Genomic DNA, 19,804 nt, shown 5'->3' with positions numbered 1-19,804 from the left:
AAGTTGCATCTCAATCGAAGAGTGAAATTAGTCAAATTACAACCTAAAATGTCCAATTTTCAATTTTGCACTCAAATGGGTACAATTAAAGACAAACTATTGGAAAAAGGGATTCCAGGGATTTGCTGTAATTGTTTTTACAATGGACCTTGCCATGGTAAAAATGAGGTAGTTACGATTTTTTTTTTAAAATTTAATAGAATTATAAATGTGTTTTGATCGGGTTTAAGAATCCAACAATATATTTTTCGTCTCAAACAAAAATCAAATTTATAACAAAATAGACATAGGATGTTTTTGGTCTATATTCAACAGTCCAATCCAGAATTTTCATATTCGATTTGATTTTTGTTTGGAATAAAAAAAAATATGTTGTGGGATTAATAAGCTCAATTCAAATACATTCATAATTTTAAAGTTTTTTTTTTTTTTTATGACTTTACTGAAAACGAGAGTACGAGAGAAGAAATTGTTGTTTTGGGCTTTTGTTTTTGTTTCGCAAAATTTCTCAAAATTAATGTAAATATATGAAAAGACCAAACAGTCCCTACAAACCTAAATAACCTCTTCGGCCCTGTCAGTCTTTCTCCAAACGTTGTATAATTTTACCGTTATATAAACAACTCCCGAGTCCTGAATTTCATTGTCGGGGCACGAGAAAGGCGGCACTTCACTTCTCTCTTGACACTGCATTCGGTTACTTGCCCCTCTCAGCGCCGGGCCCGATCACGGCGAAATTTCTCCGATATCAGCGACGTTCGGTAATTTCTTTTCAGAATTGTTAGGACGAAGCCTTCTTGTATTTTTTTTGTTAAGTACGACGAAGCATTCTCTCGCCGCGCCTCCGTAAGTAGTATTATTTTTGTGTTGGGTGAAGAATCGTGTGTAAATAGGGATTTAATTTCGATATTTTGTCATTTGGTGGTATTGTGCGTTTGCATGAATTACTGCGAATTCGGGAGTGGGTCTGTTAGTTTTGACAATCAGGTAGTGTTTGAAGTAATTGGGCAGATTCCGTTTTCTTCTTTGAATTCTGATTTATTGGGTTGCTTCTTCTTCTCTGTGGGATTGGTGAAGGGATAGTTTTTGCTAAATCTTGTCCTCTGTGAATTTTTTTTGAATTGCTTGGGCACTGGGAGATGTATGATTTCATGATCACATCGTATGTTTGCATGTGGGCAGCCAACCTGCTTCATTAATTTTGCTTTACGTCTAGGTCTTTTGATTATCTTTGAATTCTGCATTCTTTCTGTATCGAGTGCGAATTTCAATTATTATATAACTGAGGTATATTCAAATTCAGTTCAAGAATGGTTATTCATTTAAGAGATAAAAGGCATAAGCATTCTATGATGTTTCCTTTTACTACTACGTAAAGGTGCTAAACTTGTCCTCATGGTTAATCACATTTATCTTAGTAGACTGGATTAGGCCTATGAACCATGATTATTTAAATATAACAAGGGCGATGTGCCAAAAATGGCAAAGGTGAATATTCTCACCGTCAGTAACTTGTTGATTTTAACCGTTGTTTTGTTTAATCCATGTAATAAATTTTAGGTGCATAAGTCCAGTAGCCAATTGGCACTTGCTTCCCCAAGAGATAGGCTGTGGGTTTGATCCTTCTGGTGAAAATGAGCAGCTTGGTTGAGAGGCTTCGTGTCAGATCAGATCGAAGGCCGATTTATAATTTAGAGTCGTCAGATGATGACGCTGATTTTGTGCATGGAAAGTCTCGGTCTAAGCAGGAAAAAGTTGAGAAGATAGTGAGGGATGATGCGGTCTGTATTGTCATTCTCATCTATTCCTTATCATATTCCTCTCCTAACAATTATATTTTCTGATCTTCTTTTGGTTGGTTCATTCTTTCTTCTTTTATCGTGCTTTCTCATTATGTTGTTGACGTGTTGTCTTCTTGCTATCTGGTGACAGGCTCATTACTGACATTGCCAATTGGTTGAATAATTAAATCTGAATTTTTCTTCACCTAATAAAATTCTTAACATGTTTATGATATTCCTCTGCTCAAAGTTATTATTTTAAGCAAAGAATATTGCGGAAGTATTTTTTGTTGCTAATTTGGCATAAAGTGTGTTGGCAACTCATGTTAACCGTCGTGGTTATGTGAAGCCTGCTATCAGCATTGGCCATTGGGACTAGTTTTTATTTCCTTAATAAAGAACAAAATCTTGGCTGTTGTGACGAGGCTAGTTTGTTGAGCTCCCATGTGGATGAATGGTCGGCTTGGTGTTGATCTATTTCAACAGGCTTTTTGTTAATGCTATTTGGTATATCATTTCCCTACCACAGTCCTTTCATCTTACAGAATTAGTTATTGCTATCCTTGATTAGGAGTGATCCACCCTATCACACTGGCATTTATCTGTTGTCTTGAAACCTTCATGGATTTAGGAGGGAGCGGTGGACTAAAAATATTGCTAAAAATTTAAGTGATGTTATTCATTTACTTGAATATCAGATTTGTATTGTTGCCAATGCAAAGGTTGGACAGCAGGATTGGGAGAATTTAATTGATTCATACTTCCAAAATGGAACATCCATTCTCTGTTTGAACTTTGAAGGTTTGCCATTTTCCGTTTTAATATTGACAAAGATGGAAGAAATATTATTATTATTATTACGATAATAAATTTCCTTTTGAAGAGGACAGCCGGTAGAAGAAATGTAATTGGTTACATTTTTTTTTTATTTGTCAACTGAAAAAAATGGCTGAAAAACAAAAGGAATTAACGTGATAAGATCATTTTCTTTCCTAATTAAATTGGAGAGTGAAAGAGGAAAAATAAAATATCCACATACCACACCAACACCTACTAGTGCTGGCCAAACATTTGAGTGGGCTTTATAACCGATTAGGGTTCGCCTAACACATCAGTGGCTAATATACTGCATGCCTCTCATTGTTCTCTCTCTTTCTCTGGATGCTTATAGGAATGTGAAGATATTGTCTCTCTGTAGATACTTTTGTTGTAAACTGAATGATTTTTGTGATTCGTCTGGGCTTCATTTTTTCTTGTACTTCAGTTGAAATTTAAGGTGAGGAATATCATAATTTTGTTGGAGGTTTTTAAACGCAATAACTTTTAGATAAGTGATCTACAAGTTCTTGTGACCCTTCGTTGCAGGGGTGCAACTTAGAGGTCACATATTCAATTCCTGAAAATAGTCTCTCCACATATTATGTGAGGGTAAGGTCTAAGTACATTCTGCTTGTCTCCAACCCTGCCCATTGCGGGAGCGTTGTGCACGAGAGTTGTTTAGCCTTTTATTATAAAAATTGGGGAATATTCTTGGAGCTTCGTTTGTTAGGCATGTGGAGGTTGGATTGGCAATTGGGAGTTAGAGGCGCTGTAGTAACCTCTAGTATCATCTGTTTGGACCTTTTTTTGATAAGTTATGGGGCAATGTTCTGAGTGTAAGGAATTGGCTACTTCCTTGATTCACATGCTTTCTTCTTCTTGGTTGTTAAATTTATGCAGTTCATGACAAACGTGCCTTTTCTTGTCACAGTATTCTGAAGGTGCAAAAATTAAGGGATTTACTGTTGTTGAAAAAATTGAAAATTTTTCAGTGCAACCAAATGAAGCTCTAGTTGTTCAGATGGATTTCTAAAATTTTGATCTTGGATTTGATTGAAACATTTCCTTTTAACTCTAGGTTTACAATTCTAGGCAAAGAGATAAGTGGAAATCAGATATCTTTGTTCAGTAATTGTATTTTATTTAAGCTGCTTATATTATTGAGACGTCTGCAATGCAAAACTTCAGATTGATAGAATATGGAAATAAGAAATAATATGGAAACTATGAATATGTCTAATTTTCTTATATCTCTCTTCGTTTTTTTGCTGTTGCAATTAGTTAATTTTGATTATATGGAATCCTCTGCTCTCCTAATAGCAAGTTTGAGAAACCGTTAAGTTTAATAATCTTTTCTTCATTTTTTGAACAGAAAGATAATTCATGCCAAGCCTGTGGAGAAGGTGGGGATCTTCTGCACTGCGAGACATGTAACTACATCTACCATTCAAAGTGTCTGACCTCACCATTGAGAGCTTCCCATCCTGAGGGCTGGAGATGCCCAGAATGCGTATCATTTCTTGACAACTGTCAATTTGATTGCTTTAAATGATGCCTGTTATGCTTCTGCGATAGCTAATAGTTGCTATTTTTTTCCACAGGTGAGTCCTCTTAATGATATTGACAAGATATTAGATTGTGAAATGCGCCCTACAGTTGCTGATGATAGTGATGGTTCCAAGCTGGGCTCAAAGCAAATTTTTGTGAAACAGTATCTTGTCAAGTGGAAGGGATTATCCTATCTTCACTGCATTTGGTAAGCTAATGCTTGACAATATTACAATATGCTAACTCGTATAACATCCTTGCTTATGTAATTTGATGTATTTTGCAAACACTGCTAGCTTGCAATAAAGTTTTGCCAGGCAAGGCTTTTTCTTTAATCGGTTTTGTTTGTATACAACAAAATATTTTTAACACTTTTTGTTGTTTTTTGGGCTAGTTCTTATGCTGTCTTCTTGCTATGGGAGTCCAGATTTCTTCTCACATGATTCCTCCCCGGAGTGAATCTTTTGTCAGACTTTTGGCATATAAGCTCACACAGTTTATAAAAATGAATATTATCACAGCGGTTGATTATCTTCCCTCTCCCAAATTCTTTGCTTTCAGGGTGCCCGAAAAAGAGTTTGTCAAAGCCTTTAAATCCAATCCTCGACTGAAGACTAAAGTGAACAACTTTCATCGTCAAATGGCATCCAACAATAACAGCGAAGATGATTATGTTGCCATTAGACCTGAATGGACTACTGTTGATCGGATTATCGCTTTCAGGTTCGGCAATGCACTTTACCTTTTTATACATGTGCGAATTTGTGTAATTATGTTGCCATTCGACCTGAATGGACTACTGTTTATTGGATTATTGCTTTCGGGTTGGGCAATGCACTTTACCTTTTTATACATGTGTGAATGTGTGTGTCTCTGTGAGTGATAATTCTGTTTTTTGTACCATTATTTCTATCCCATTTCTTTTTTGCTTGTCAGTTTAAGAAAACTCTCAGCTGATCCGGGACATTCCATTTGTGAAGTCTTAATAGCAATGCACGAAGTGTTTGCAATTTCAGATATAAAAGTCGTTAATTGAGTTGAAATTCAGTGAAAAGCCATGCAATGGATTCTATGGTTTCTTATTGAATTAAATTGAAGGCATGGGCTACTTTATTTCAGTCATATTTAAAATGTGTGTAGGTGATATTATGTTCTTGGCCTGTTCTAGCTAATTATATATTCTTTTTATTGGAATTTTCTGTCAGTGGAATGTTCCAACGGTTTTAAAAAATGTTTTTTAAATCGTTAGATTACATAATGTGGTATATACTTCTTTCTATATTTGGTATCGGCTAAAAACTTGAAATTTGAGAGGGGTGGACTTGTCCTTAGGAGGCTCTCCTTTATGTGTTTTATCTGTTATTGCCTCCATCCTCTAGTGATCTGTTGACTCTGCTCTTCATTCCTAAAGAACAAGAGAATTCAAAGGAACTCCTTTTTTTCTCTGATTTATTATTGATTTCCTGAGTTGTTGGATGGTGACTTGGACTTATTCCTCTTGTATAATGAGGACCTGTTTAGTTTGCTGCTATTGCCATAGCATTGGTAAACCTATGCTTTTACTTTGTTTTGGTGCAGAGTTAATGACAATCAGTAATAGGCCTTGGTCTATGTCATTTTTATTACTTGCTTTTATTCATTTTGAGTGCAAACAAATTTATATACAGATTTTGAGGATTGTAGCATAAAGTTTCTTGTTAGTCTTGACTTGTTTTTCTATAGGATTATTAGCCACTGTGCCGATATCTTGTACCTATTGATTTGGAATAATTTACTGGCATAAGAATGCATCTGAAATGTCTAATTGAATGCTGCAGGGGGGACAATGATGAGAAGGAGTATCTCGTCAAGTATAAAGAACTTTTCTATGATGAATGTTACTGGGAATTTGAATCAGATATTTCTGAGTTTCAGTCTGAAATTGAAAGGTTTAATAGAATTCTGTCAAAGTCTCACAGACCATCTTCAAGTAAGCAGAAAGGCATTCTTCGAGATGCCATGGAATCCAAGAAAAAAGCAAATGAATTCCAACAGTATGAAAAAAGTCCTGAATTTCTTTCTGGAGGTGCTTCATCCTGAAACATCCTTTCATTTTTCAGTAATCTGACATAATTATGTTGTGTGTGCATAAACATCTTTTATCTTCGTGAATTCTTGAATGCCTCTGTTGCTGTAACTGAAGTCACTTCATTTTTGTCTTCGTCATGGCAAACTAATAAATGCTTTTGTTGTGTTTGCAACTGAAGGTTCGCTTCATCCATATCAGCTTGAAGGGCTGAACTTCTTGCGTTTCTCTTGGTCTAAAAAAATACATGTGATACTAGCTGATGAGATGGGTCTTGGTAAGTCGCCCCCCCATCCCCACTCTCCGCCCCCCCCCCCCCCCTCTCTCTCCTGCTTTTGCATTTTGATGGTGGATTTTGACGGTGCATTGTGTTTTCTTTATTGATCTCAGGAAAAACTATACAGAGCATTGCATTTTTAGCATCTCTTTTTGAAGAAAATCTCTATCCACACTTAGTAGTAGCTCCCCTATCGACACTTCGAAATTGGGAACGTGAATTTGCAACTTGGGCCCCGCAAATGAATGTTGTATGTACATTGGACTGTCCATTTTTTCATCAGTAAAACTTTTACATTGATGGAAATTATGTGTTGCAGGTTATGTACGTAGGCTCCACACAAGCTCGTGCTGTTATAAGGGAACATGAATTTTACTTTCCTAAAAAGAATAAGAAGATTAAGAAAAAGACGTCTAGTCATATTGTATCTGAGAGTAAGCGGGAGAGGATAAAATTTGATGTGCTCCTTACATCTTATGAGATGATAAACATGGACACTGCATCGCTGAAGCCAATAAAGTGGGAGTGCATGGTAACATACCGCAGTTCCAACGATATATTGCTAGTTCGTGGTTTATGATTGTTAATTGACAGTGACGTCTATGTGTAGATTGTTGATGAAGGTCATCGGCTTAAAAATAAGGATTCAAAATTGTTTCATTCGCTGAAGCAGTATTCAAGTGAACATCGTGTGCTTTTGACTGGAACTCCTCTGCAGGTTTGTTCCATTGAATTCTATTTACTTGAACCTGAATATATTTTTTGGAAATATTTTCTACGTCTTAAAATTTGGTATATCAATGGCAAACGAGTAAACATCAAATGCTTTCCCAATCAAAGAAAGATGCTTAAATTACAGCAACTGCATTGTTTTATATTTTGCTGTTATTTCTGAGCACTTATTTGGTCTCTTGCAGAACAATTTGGATGAACTTTTTATGCTTATGCACTTCCTTGATGCTGGGAAGGTTAGTACCATGGCGGTTTTGAGGAGATGCTTTTAAATTCTATCAGTGTAGGTTAAATGGATTAGTTGATGAAGTATTTGACGTTTTACTATTTTCAGTTTGAGAGTTTAGAGGAGTTTCAGGAAGAGTTTAAGGATATCAATCAAGAAGAGCAGATTTCGAGACTTCATAAGATGTTGGCACCCCATCTCTTACGAAGTATACTCTCAAACTTTTCCATATTATATGCAATTTTAAGCGTTTGTCTGTATTAATTGAAACGGATTGTGGGTGGCTTGTTGTTTGAATTTCATGTCATGATGTCTTTGCTCTTTGCGTCTTTATGACGGCCAACTTTTTAATTTTCACAGCAGTACCTGTGGAATTTTTTTACTGGATCTTTAAAAGGTTTGCCACTTTTCTGCATGCAGAAAAGTCTTCTGTAAAATTTTGCTTTTCCATGACTGTTTATTGAGAAGTAACTTAAACAGAGTCTTTGTCTGCTTACCTGTGATGTCACTCCTTGATTCAGTATTTTGCTTTTATCTGGACTCTAGAAGCTCACTTCCCACACAGCTCTTTGGGTCTTGCCTTGTCCTCAATAGGTCTCAAATATTTACAATGTAATTCATTGCCCAGTCATTAACATTGTGAAACATACTGCTGATATTAAGGACCAAATATCGCTACTCTATGGGCATCTTTGTTTATGGTTTTATAAGATATCCTGTATGTTTTTCCTTGGATACTGGATTGATTATGTCCTTCCATTTTCCCTATTGTTGCCATTATTATCAACTAGTTTCTCATTTTTATTGTTTATGGTAGAAAATTTAATGTTTTTCTTTTCGTCCTGTTGGTTGTTTTTTTTTCTCCATTTTTTTTATTTTATAAGATCTCCTGTTAATTGCTATCGTATAATTTGAGTGGTATTTTATGGAGAGTGCCTGAACATGTGGCCTAGTGGTAGATTGGTGGTGCAACCTAGAGGTCACATGTTTAATTCCTGGAAACAACCTCTCCACTTATTATGTGGTGATAAGGTTTGCGTATATCCTGGCTACCCCCGACCCTGCTCACTGCGGGAGTCTTGTGTAAAGTAAATAGGGAACCACTAATTGCACACATACTTGGACTCACTGCACAACCATTTTTTTAAAAAAAATTAAATTTACCAAATTATCCTTATGAAATTACCTTTAAAACTATCAACTTTAAAACCACTCATGAGGACCTCTATTCCACATCTGATCCACTGTCTTCTCTGTCAGAGATTCAAGTTTGATTTCTAATTTTCTATTAAATATTCCAAGCCAACCTTTTTCTCAACAACCCATCTCTTCACGGCTTTTTTCTTACTTCCATGGCCTACCTAACCCACGTGGATTTGACACAAGGAGTCATACATAAAAAGGTATTTGATCCCTAACCACCCGTACTCAAACCCACATATTATTCCCCATAAACTGCTCTAGCCTTCTCATTTCCATCTTTTTCACGAATTAACATTTTTTTGGAAAGCGGCAAGTGTTTGATCATCATCAGCAATGCCCAAGCAAAATCACAAATAGCTTCTGCCTGCTTTTCATGTCCATATTCACTTGCTAAAACATTCTCATGCCTGGACGGTGGTGTTAATTGATCCAGGGTGGAGATGCTGAGGTGACAGAGATCATGTGGGTGGAGGGAATAGGATAGTTTAGGATATTAATTCTTAATTCTTATGTAATTAATATATATTAAAGGATAATTTAGGAATCTCAACGTGTGTATAAAAAAAATTTAGGGTGTGTTAAGTACGTGTGTGCAATAAGTTCAACTACGTATGCAAATAGCGGCTCCCAAGTAACTAATATGCTTTCCTTCCTCCACGTGTAAATTGGCAGAATACAGAGGCAGTTTACAGTAATCTCAATTTCTCATTTTGATAAATCACTATGCTTATGGGCTTGCTGAAAACTTTTGCAGGAGTCAAAAAAGACGTCATGAAAGAACTACCTCCTAAGAAGGAGCTTATATTGCGTGTTGAACTGAGCAGCATGCAGAAAAAGTACTACAAGGCGATTCTGACTCGTAACTATGAAATTCTAACCCGGCGTGGGGGTGCACAGGTACATAATTATGTTTGGATGATACAAATCTCCTTTTTATGTATTCCACACATCACACCCGTACACAAGGTCTTCCCCAGTGGGCGGGGTTGGGGACATGCAAGATTCACTCAGACCTTACACCCACATAATATGTGGAGAGGATGTTCCAGGAACTGAATCTACGACCTATAGGTTGCACCCTTGCAACTCTACCATTGGACCACATCTTCGCCTATTCTATTTCTCTTTAAAAACTAAGGAGGAAATGGAAAACAGAATCTTGATAGATATGTTCTTTTTAACCGTAACATCATACATGAACTATTATGGAATCAAATCCTCAAAATTTTTGATACCTAAGACCAGCAGCTGATCAATTATGGGATATCAACCAAAGATAGAACAGTATAGGAAACAAGAACTACTACCATCCATTAATGCAACTTCGTCCCATTCCAAAAGGAATAAAGGCAAAAACAACACTGTTACGAAGACAATTACACCAACAGAAAAATCACTGATAAAAACCAGAAATTTTACTTGGTAGCAGTTTCACTCTCTTGATTGAAAAAGAATCAGAAAATTAATGTATTTCTAACCTGACGGCTGACAAGTATTATTTTGGTTAAATGTTCTCGTACAAGATATCTCTCATCAATGTGGTGATGGAGCTGCGCAAGGTCTGTTGTCATTCTTACATGTTAGAAGGAGTTGAAACGGATATCGAAGATACTAATGAATCTTACAGGTAATCTGTCACTCAGACATAAAATTGTAGAGGAAGAACAAAAATGTTGTTGCTAGCTCTTACGTTATTTTGGTTTAAGCCTTTATTATGGAGCTCAAAATATGCGTCAGTTTCATGCTTATTTCAAGTGTTCAATTTTTACTTATTTTATTGTTCATCTATTTTACAGACAGCTAATCGACTCTTCTGGTAAAATGCAACTGTTGGACAAAATGATGGTGAAGCTTAAAGAGCAAGGACATAGAGTTCTCATTTATTCGCAGTTTCAGCATATGCTGGACCTACTAGAAGACTACTGCAGTTATAAGGTATGATTCTTTTCACTTTTTCCGGCAGTATTTTTTTTTTCCCTGTATGTAGCTCATTTGCTCAGTAGCCGACAATTGCTTGTTCACATATAATGATAACTTTACTAAATGCTGAGTTGTACTTTTTCTTTCTTTTTTTTGGTGGGGCGGGGGTTGATTGTCACTTGTCAGAAATGGCAATATGAGCGGATAGATGGGAAGGTGGGTGGAGCTGAGAGGCAAATACGCATTGATCGATTTAATGCCAAAAATTCTTCAAGATTCTGCTTTCTGCTTTCCACTAGAGCTGGTGGCTTGGGAATAAACCTTGCAACTGCTGATACTGTCATCATATATGACAGGTAAATGTTTTACCTTCTAAAATTTAGTTTTTCGAAAAAGTTGTTTATTACTTTCTAAATTGATGATAAGAAATAACACTATTACATCAATGTGAATGAGCTGGAAATAGTTAAACAGTGAAGCATAATGATGATGGAGATGAAAATTAATTTTGTTGCTAAAATTGATATGGTTGTAAGTTATTATTTTATGTTTTAATTCACTATGATATTGTCTCTCAGTGACTGGAACCCCCATGCAGACCTACAAGCTATGGCTAGGGCTCACCGACTTGGACAGACTAACAAGGTTGATTTATCTATTCATCAACACAGATTACTGGTTTCGTTAGTTGTTTTCACATGTGATTGTTGTGATGTCCTTTCAGGTTATGATTTTTAGGCTTGTAACGCGTGGAACCATTGAGGAAAGAATGATGCAAATGACTAAGAAGAAAATGGTTTTAGAACATCTCGTGGTTGGGAAGCTGAAGACACAAAATATTAACCAGGTCAAATGTTTTCTGATGTAGGACAGATTTAATAGTTTTCTTTATTAATTAGGAGAGAGTTTAATTTTTTTTATTAGAAGTGTATTTCTTATAAAATTATTAGGAGTTTTAATAGTCAATAGGAATTCTAGTCAAATTATTACTTTTAATCTATGATACCCAGACTCTTCACTTTATCTGCCGTACCGGTGTTAGGTATGCATGGCACGGGTATTGGTATGATATCCGGACTCTTCATTTTACCTTGCCTCCCTCTATGGCAGCTTTCAATTTGAAGAACCAGACACACGGATATGTACCCATACCCGACACCCGTACCCGAGTCCATGTATCATAGCTTTTAATTTTATTAGGGTTTCCTTATTTTTATTCAAATAGGGCTGTCAGCCGTCAGCTAAGCAATCTTTGAAATGAAATAAATCTACGCTTTTTGAGTTTTCTCTCAATTTTCTTGGTGGATTCGAAGTTATGTTGGCTTAGTCGTGAACTAGCCAATCGATCCGTACTTTCGCACCGTGTCAAGAATTTCTTGTTTTTGCTTGTGGGTTAATGGTATGAGCTATCTGTCTTGCACTTTTTGGTGTTACAATGGGGAATTATTGATTAAGGGTTATTATGGTATAAAGCAGGATTATAGATTACAGTAATTATTAGGATTTTGTGCATGTTCTAGAAAAATTCAATCAATCTCTAATAGTTATTTTAACAATACAATGACTCTGATTGGTTTTAATTCTCCTCTAGGAAGAGTTAGATGACATCATCAGGTATGGTTCAAAGGAGCTATTTGCCGATGAGAATGATGAAGCAGGAAAATCACGCCAAATTCATTATGATGATGCTTCTATAGAGAGGTAGTTTTTTAATCATGCCAATGATATTCTTTCGTGATCTGTTGAGTAAATCAATTAAATTTTTTCTCATTCTATTCTTGTTATAGATTACTTGATCGTGAACAAGTTGGAGATGAAGAGGCATCTCTGGATGATGAAGAGGATGATGGATTTCTGAAGGCCTTCAAGGTTTAAATCTTCACACCTGTTACCCTTGCACAATAGTTTGGAGCATCTCTTTTCATTAATAAAGACAGAATCATTTAGATAACGTAGGCACTAGGCAGTGATGACATCGTTTTTAATAAATCTCAGAAGCTTATCCATTACAATGGCTCCGTGTTAATCTTGATGCAAGCTTACAAGAATTCTCCACATGTTTGTTCTATAGTCCTCAGATTAGCTGTGTCTATGTACATGAGTTTAATCGTGTAGGTGATGTTTATACTCTGTGCTTGGGAAGCACCCTGTTGGTGCCACTATCAATAGAATCTTTGGGCTGTAAGAAGCATGTCCTTAATTTAATCTTAACATGGTATCGAAGCGAGAGGTCTTGGGTTCGAACCTTAGCTTCAACAATATAAACTCTCATTCGTTGTTGCTCCAAGTGTAGGCCTTTGTGCTTGTTTATTGTTGCCCCAAGTGAGGGTCTTGTTTGAGAGTAGCCTTAAGTTGGACCTCATTTGTTGCGTATGTGTTGGGACGTCAGATTGCCCAACCCACACATGAGGGAAGTGTTAGAATATGTATAAATGATGTGTAATGTTCCAACCCAACAAATTAACTTATTGGGTTGAATGATAAAGTAACTAATCTTAACAGTAATACAAGAAAGGAGTTGAAAAAGCGCATGTATAACCATATTTTGGACCAATTGTTGCATCAAAAAATCATTGCGTTGATTGTTTATGAGATTAGGTAATGTGTGTTCCTGCATAATGTCTATCCTCGTGCAAGTAAATGTTTTGTAATTGATATAACAACCTCTTCGCAGAATTATTTTCCTCTCCGATTTTTCAATTCTTTTTCTTTCGTAGTCAGGTTATTTTAGTTTAATCTTTATGGTTCAGGTGGCAAACTTTGAATACATTGACGAAGCCACAGCTGCTGCAGAGAAGGAGGCTCAGAAGGTTCCCATCGAAGATAAATCAACCTCTAGCAATCTCGAAAGGACAAATTACTGGGAGGAGTTGTTGAGAGATAAATACGAAGTTCACAAAGTTGAGGAGTTTGATTCCATGGGCAAAGGAAAGAGAAGCCGTAAGCAGGTACTGTGTTTGGTGTTAATGTTGCCTTAAGAACTGGAAGCCTACTTGCTCTCCTCCTCCAGTGGTTTCAGTGAGGAAGGAGCATTGCATATAGCATTTTTGCTTATACTGGCTCTATGTTGATTTTTTTTCATCCTTAATTTTTTTTTGATCATCAATAATTTTCCACTTAAGTTTGGGACATGGCTAAATTGTCTTGCTTTCTTGCCTAGACTGTTTCTTCTTACAGTATTTATTTTTCTACTATTGGTAGAAAATTATTTTTTGATGTTTACCATTTTGACTTGTACATTCAAAATCTTTGGGACAAGTCTTAGTCTCATATTTTGTTTACTTTATTTGAGTAATTGGTTACTGTTATCTCAAACTCATACAGATGGTGTCTGTTGAAGACGACGACCTTGCTGGTCTGGAAGATGTAAGCTCTGATGGTGAGGATGATAATTATGAAGTTGAATTGACTGATGGTGAAACAGCTTCATATGGGATTCAGGTTGGAAGAAAGCTCCATAGAAAGAGAGCCCGTGGTATCTTACTCATCCTCATCCTTGTATTATTTTTTAAGATGTCCAAAAATAGGAAATAACCTGTTTATCATTATATGTCGAAATTTTTTTGTAACAGATAGCACAGAACCAATTCCGCTAATGGAGGGGGAAGGAAGGTCATTCAGGGTTTTGGGTTTCAATCAAAATCAGAGAGCTGCGTTTGTACAAATTCTAATGAGGTTAATACTGATATATTTGAATTGATTTGCTCGCTGTGCCTGTGTGCCTAGGCGTGCGCCTTTGTTGCTTTTGACAACTGTCTTGTATGCAAGAGCATATGTTTCTTCTGTGAGCATAATGGGGGTTTGTGTAGAAGCATATCTCTTTAAACTTTGCGCTGAACAATGCTCCATCAAGAATTGTGGTATAACTTCTATTGGTTTCACTTTTTATGAGTTTTAATTTGCCATCCATCAAATCTATATTGCAGGTTTGGGGTTGGGGACTTCGATTGGAAGGAGTTTGTACCTCGCTTAAAGCAGAAGACCTACGAAGAAATACATGAGTATTAAACATGAGCTTGACTTCTTTCTGGCTTTCCTCTATGTTGGAATCTTACTCTTTTTTTTTTTATGTTGTGGAATTTAGTAATGGTGTTCTTCACTTGAACCAAAGATTTAAATAGCAGTGAAAAGAATCAAAGGGAAAGAAAAGAACAATCCATAGACTGGGGTTAGGGAAAATAGCTTTAGAGATATAGATTATCCATGGTATTATATAGCAGACCTGCTCATTATCTCGTTATTCTGCAATGGTTAATTGTTCTTTATCCTCCTTTGATTGTTTAATACAGATGGGCTTTCAGTCTTGAAAAGTGCTAATACTTCTGTTTTAGTTACCTTTCAGCTGGTGATATATACATGATGATATTTGCCTTTTCTTTCGGTTATTTGATGCATTGACGTGTTGAATTTTGTCATCTTTCTTATATTTTATCAATTCAGATACGGGAAACTATTCCTGACTCACATTGCCGAAGAGGTAACGGATTCACATACTTTTTCAGGTGATGGGTTCTTACCACAGTGAAAATCTGTACTTATTATGCCTTCATGTTTGGTTGCTTTGTTTGACACAGTGTTGGCATTTTGTTTCTTATTTATAGATGGTGTTCCTAAAGAAGGACTTAGAGTACAAGATGTACTTGTTAGGATTGCAATTCTAATGTTAATAACAGAAAAGGTAAGTTTTATATGGAATGCCATGTTTTATCTAATTATGGAGTTTCTCATTTGTTTGGTCTTGGTGATTTTGGACTTCATATTTTGATATGAAATTGGTATATCTTAGACTTCACTAGCCCAACCTAGTGAAGCATAAGGATTTCTGTATTACTTTTTCATCTTGTCCTATCAATGATATCTTTTGCATATAAAAACGAATACTACTGCTTGGGGCACTAATTTATATGTAATTGATAGTGTGATTAATAACTTGTTCTCCAATTACAAATCTTTGAAGTTAAACAAAATTTTGTACCTGCACATACATCGATAAACACAAAGGAGGAAAATAGAAATAGTGAACCTGCAGCATAGATCTGTACAGTTCCTTCTTCTAAGTCTGGTAATTTACTGTGACAATTCTTGATCATGATGCTTTCCCCCTTGCCATGTGACTTAGAAGTTTGTGATCTTTTTTGTAACCTTGAAACTCATGGTACAGTGCATGTTGTATTGAAAAGATTCACTTTTCTATTTCCATCATGTGCATTGCTACTTATGAAGTTCATCCAATTTTGAAAATGTTGAACTTCGACTTGTTTTCTTGTTGGTTCTACTTTCTTTTTCACATCTTGTTGTTTGGAAACAGGTGAAGACATCATCGGAGAAGCCAGGTGCTCTTTTTTCACATGACATTCTGCTGCGTTACTCAGGATTGAAGGGTGGAAAATCTTGGAAAGCAGAGCATGATTTATTGTTACTGCGTGCTGTACTGAAGTATGATATGTTGTTGCTTAAAGAGTCAGCATGTTCATATTCATTGCAGTTGAAAATTGGTTTGTGATGAGTTTGTCAATATCAGAATAAAATATATCTAATAGATTTGAAGAGTCTAAAATATTCTATTTACAGGTAGTTTTTTTTTATGAGGGCCTTGGTGTGTAAGTGAGTACATCAATCTAGAAATGCCTGCCTGCATTAATTGAAAGAAATATATTCATACATTTTGAACTTTTGTAAAGCTTGGTTCCTTAATATATTCATACATTTTGAACTTTTGTAAAGCTTGGTTCCTTTGATGTCTATCACTAAATCTCATTGTTGCTTACTTTTCTAAATAAGAACAAGGTCATCTTTAAAGGAAAGATTGATGTATAAGTCCATGAGAGTAGTAGATTATCTTTGGGAAACAGAGTGTGAGTAGAAGGAAGTGATGTTCTCTATTTATAAATACTGCGCTTGAATAATTAATTCAGTCTTTAAACTGTCTAAATTTTTTGCTTTAAACCATATTAGTGCTTTAAACTTCAAGTACTTATACCAAGTAGCTCTAAACTTGAGCACTGTGGTCTAGAGATGCTCTTTTGCCTCTTTTGTTCCATTTGGATATTATTGTGACTTGTGAGCATGATGAGCTTTGCCCAACACTAGGGATTTTCCATATTTATGGAAACCACTTACCAATAGGAACTGGGTCGTGCTGCATGATATAATATATTTTTCACTGCTGTATTGTCTGTCTCGATTTTATATGTATGGAATCATGGGTTTATATTGAACATGCAATCTTTGTAGGTGTCATTGGTTAACCTTTCGTTATCTATGATGGAATTAGCGTGTTTGAGTAGATCTTCCTTTTTTGATGATAGTATTGTTTTTAATTATTTGTTGTTTTTTATCGGGAGATCTTTCTTTGGTTACTTACTTTATTTGTTTGAATTTTAAGGCACGGGTATGGGAGATGGCAGGCTATCATTGATGATAAGGATTTGAAGGTTCAGGAAGTCATTTGCCAAGAGTTGAATCTTCCCTTTATAAATATTGCTAACCTAGGGCAAACCAGTTCTGAAGGACCTAGCAACCCAATTCCTGGAAATGACAGCTTGAATAATGCAACCGCTGAAGTTCCCCAAGGAGCTTCTGTTCCTGGCCATTCACAGTTGTACCAAGATTCTTCTGTATTATATATGCAGAGGAAACAGGTCGAGTTTATCAAAAAACGGGTGCAACTTTTGGAGAAAGGACTCTCTGCTGAGGAGGAAAACACATATTATGTAAGTATTACGTTTAATGCATTTTCACCTATAGATATACAAATATATGTGTTCGGAAGACAAGAAGGAAAGGGGGCAAGGGAGGTAAGCCATGTTCAGAGTTGACTCTATATGGATTTAACATTTAAGCATAGGTTTTGGAGGAGAAAGTTTGTATTTTATGAATTCAACACTGAACAGCAACCCAAATCCTTGTTTGCTATCCCGCCAGTCTCATGGAGATTATCTATATGAATTGCTGTTCAGTATTTGATTCATCCTCAAATGTGCTTCTTCATGAATCATGATATGTAAATACTGGCCATGAATTTCACTACTCTTCTTATGAGAGTATGTTTGTCTGCAAAATTATTTTGACTAAAGCATGGTGACTCATTTGTTTCAGACTTTCAGTTACCGATAATCTGATATACTGTTTATTTCTTGTCATTTGAAATATCTTCCTTCGATTCGTCTTTTAATGCACAAAAAGTTCAGTGGTGGGTACCTTGCGATATTAACTGTGCAATCACCTGTTACCATTTCCCCTGTATGGATACTTTCTCGCATGCTGAAAAAATTTTCGCTTAAAATATTATGCATCTCGATTGACTGACATGTTTGCAAATTGATCTTGTTATCATGTGATAATGCAGGACAGATTCACTATGCAATTAGATCTGATGATTGTTGACTTGCTTCAATGCTTTTGCAGGATGCAGAAAGATCTAATGAGGGTATGGGTGAAGAGCCTGACAGTGGTCTGAGGGTCTCCGGCGCATCAGACTTGAGCTCGTTTGAGATTGATTCCCAATTGATCAGTCAGTTGCCTCAAATAAAAGCAATGAGTAAGCGTATTGTTACTTGGAATCTAGATTTAGAAATGTAGTTCCTTAATTTCCTAGTTATGGGTGCTTTTGTTAATTTCTTAGTTCCTTCAGTGAACCGGGATATGAGAAACATACTTGCGGCATTAGTTGGAGAGAGATTATCTTAATCAAGAAAATAACTATTTATGAAAATTTTCGAGATTTCATCTTATACAATGGCGTTTCTCTGTTGTGAATCATTATCGTAGTGAAACTGAGCCTGGTTTATTCATTTGCTGGTTGGTCTTCAGAAAATTCATTCTGTGATTTGTCTATTCTCTGCAGCATTAGAAGAAATATCAGCAGCCACTTGTGATGATGATCGAGATCGATTGGAATTGGCTCGGCTTTATAACGAGGTAAGGTCTTCAGTGATGATTTGCATTTTATGCTGGACTATTTGTGTTAAGAGAAAGAGAGAGACAGATTGAGAGAAATTTTCATCGATTTCTTTTCTTATTTGGATAATTGGCAGCTTTGTAAGATCATGGAGGAGAATGATTATGAATCACTTCAGACATCCTTGAACAATCAACCAGCAAGTCTCGAGTTGAAGCAGAAGTTGTATCCACTGGAAGCCATTTGTGGTGAGGTTAAAAGAATACTCTCACAGCTAAAGAAAAATCCCATCTCCGACCAGCCATCGCAAAATCCAAACCAAGAAGTACAAGTTGAGTCGCAGAGAGAGATCGCAGAACCTCCTCCTGTTACCGATACTGAAATGATGGATTTGAATACAGAATGTCAGACAAAGAAAGAAAGCAGCACATCAATCAAGTCCGACCCAGAGTTACTCGAGGAAATTTCAAGCCCACCAACTGATGTTCCTCTGACGGAACGCCCCAGTACAATTGAGAGAACTCAAACTGATGCAGCTGCAATTGACAATGGTGAGGAACAGAAATCCGAACCGGGGGTCATTGACTTGGATGATTAATGCTTATCAATGGCAACTCTCGTGACAGAGCAAGACCGGTTGAGGCAATGATTCGGAGAAAGAAAACTTATCGAAGCCATCCTTCGTTGAGGGAAATTAACCTTTTTTCAGGTTGCAGGCCTAACCAGAGGAAGGTAGTTTGTTCTTAACATTGTTGTAGTTTTTAGCTGCGTTTATCATGAACATTTGTGGAACAAGTCTGGTTGTGATTTGAAGTTCCGAACGTATTTACAGTATTTGATCCAACATTAATGGTTTTATCAGCATCCAACATTACTAGCAAAGTTGAACATTTCTCAAATTCACCAGGTGAATGTAGGTTTCTATGGCTTGTCAATATTCAGGTTCTTGCAAACATGTTATTACACATGATGATGATGCTGGTAATAGGCCAAGGAGAAAACCCAACCATGCTAAATCACACAACAAAAGGGGCAAACCCCATTTTTTAACGTGGATATATATATATATATATATATAGGAATCCAAATCTGCCGAATCGCTCATGTTATGATCTTCTACATCCTAGGTCTTCCCGTTCCTTCATCTGGCTTATGTTCTTCATGTAGCATTCAGACCGAATGACTCTATGAAATTACGTCGATACTTCCACATATTACGGGTAACTTAGGAGACATCTCTATTTTTCCCCTGGGGAATCTTTAGAATTATCACTTCAATTCGCCTCTAACCGTCAAATGAAATGTGACTAACCCGTCCTCCTCTCTTTGAAAC

The 19,804-nt window shown here is 36.3% G+C and overlaps 1 protein-coding gene across 1 annotated transcript; it reads left to right on the top strand.

Annotated features, from left to right (window-relative positions):
- The first annotated feature begins 606 nt into the window (after positions 1 to 606).
- LOC119993183 (CHD3-type chromatin-remodeling factor PICKLE-like) lies at positions 607 to 19,370 on the top strand. Its single transcript, XM_038840182.1, has 31 exons — positions 607 to 761; positions 1,561 to 1,781; positions 3,973 to 4,110; positions 4,202 to 4,356; positions 4,710 to 4,871; positions 5,966 to 6,213; positions 6,395 to 6,490; positions 6,604 to 6,740; positions 6,810 to 7,022; positions 7,101 to 7,208; positions 7,408 to 7,458; positions 7,557 to 7,656; positions 9,406 to 9,548; positions 10,175 to 10,278; positions 10,448 to 10,586; positions 10,758 to 10,927; positions 11,150 to 11,216; positions 11,296 to 11,418; positions 12,163 to 12,272; positions 12,359 to 12,440; positions 13,322 to 13,519; positions 13,896 to 14,046; positions 14,144 to 14,246; positions 14,498 to 14,572; positions 15,012 to 15,073; positions 15,173 to 15,249; positions 15,880 to 16,007; positions 16,957 to 17,284; positions 17,979 to 18,111; positions 18,418 to 18,491; positions 18,608 to 19,370. Exons 2-31 carry the CDS (start codon positions 1,635 to 1,637, stop codon positions 19,067 to 19,069), a joined length of 4,284 nt encoding a protein of 1,427 aa, XP_038696110.1. The 5' UTR covers positions 607 to 761; positions 1,561 to 1,634; the 3' UTR covers positions 19,070 to 19,370.
- Positions 19,371 to 19,804: the final 434 nt, after the last annotated feature.

This window comes from Tripterygium wilfordii, chromosome 23, assembly GCF_013401445.1.
Source record: "Tripterygium wilfordii isolate XIE 37 chromosome 23, ASM1340144v1, whole genome shotgun sequence".
NCBI lineage: Eukaryota > Viridiplantae > Streptophyta > Magnoliopsida > Celastrales > Celastraceae > Tripterygium > Tripterygium wilfordii.
This window is presented reverse-complemented; position numbering and strand designations above follow the sequence as displayed.

What these genes read in the sequence shown, in the direction of transcription:
- LOC119993183 (XM_038840182.1), top strand. Translation starts at nt 1,635, where the DNA reads ATGAGCAGCTTGGTTGAGAGGCTTCGTGTCAGATCAGATCGAAGGCCG. An exon ending in AGATAGTGAGGGATGATGCG is followed by an intron (nt 1,782 to 3,972) that starts GTCTGTATTGTC and finishes TTTTTTGAACAG; the next exon opens with AAAGATAATTCATGCCAAGC. An exon ending in AAGACTACTGCAGTTATAAG is followed by an intron (nt 10,587 to 10,757) that starts GTATGATTCTTT and finishes GTCACTTGTCAG; the next exon opens with AAATGGCAATATGAGCGGAT.